We start from the raw sequence: 375 nt of genomic DNA, 5'->3' as shown, positions 1-375 counted from the left end.
TCACAGTTTTGACAGAAAACGTATGACTTGAAAGCAAATCACAAAACTGAAAGAATACGATCTCATATGCAAAGAAAAAGCGAATCTCAGCCGAAAATTAAACAGCTCATTAGAAATCAACCTCCACTCCCCCCCCCCCCGAAAAAAAAAGAAGTAAAAAACTAAAGAGAAAAACAGGAGAGTTTAAAAGAAAACGTAAATTTAAATGACAGAAAACGGGAAGACAGTCACTTACTTGCAGGTTAACTCATCAAAATAGTATCCTGAAGAACACTCCCTCTTGATAAGAGACCGGCAGGCGCAGCGGCAGTTATTGTAATCCCAGAAGTTACCTAGGCTCTCGCACATATCCTTCTCAGCTTTTAGGGAACTGTG

At 39.7% G+C, this 375-nt stretch overlaps 1 protein-coding gene across 1 annotated transcript in view; it reads right to left on the bottom strand.

The window, feature by feature from the left end:
* LOC119592870 (vascular endothelial growth factor A-like) overlaps positions 1-375 on the bottom strand; it is an 11,895-nt gene that overhangs the window by 675 nt on the left and 10,845 nt on the right. The window contains exon 6 of the mRNA XM_037941764.1: positions 236-370. Within this exon, the coding sequence (XP_037797692.1) occupies positions 236-370 (135 nt within the window). The remainder of the gene's footprint in view (positions 1-235; positions 371-375) is intronic.

Source organism: Penaeus monodon, chromosome 31 (genome assembly GCF_015228065.2).
Source record: "Penaeus monodon isolate SGIC_2016 chromosome 31, NSTDA_Pmon_1, whole genome shotgun sequence".
Taxonomy (NCBI): Eukaryota; Metazoa; Arthropoda; class Malacostraca; order Decapoda; family Penaeidae; genus Penaeus; species Penaeus monodon.
This window is presented reverse-complemented; position numbering and strand designations above follow the sequence as displayed.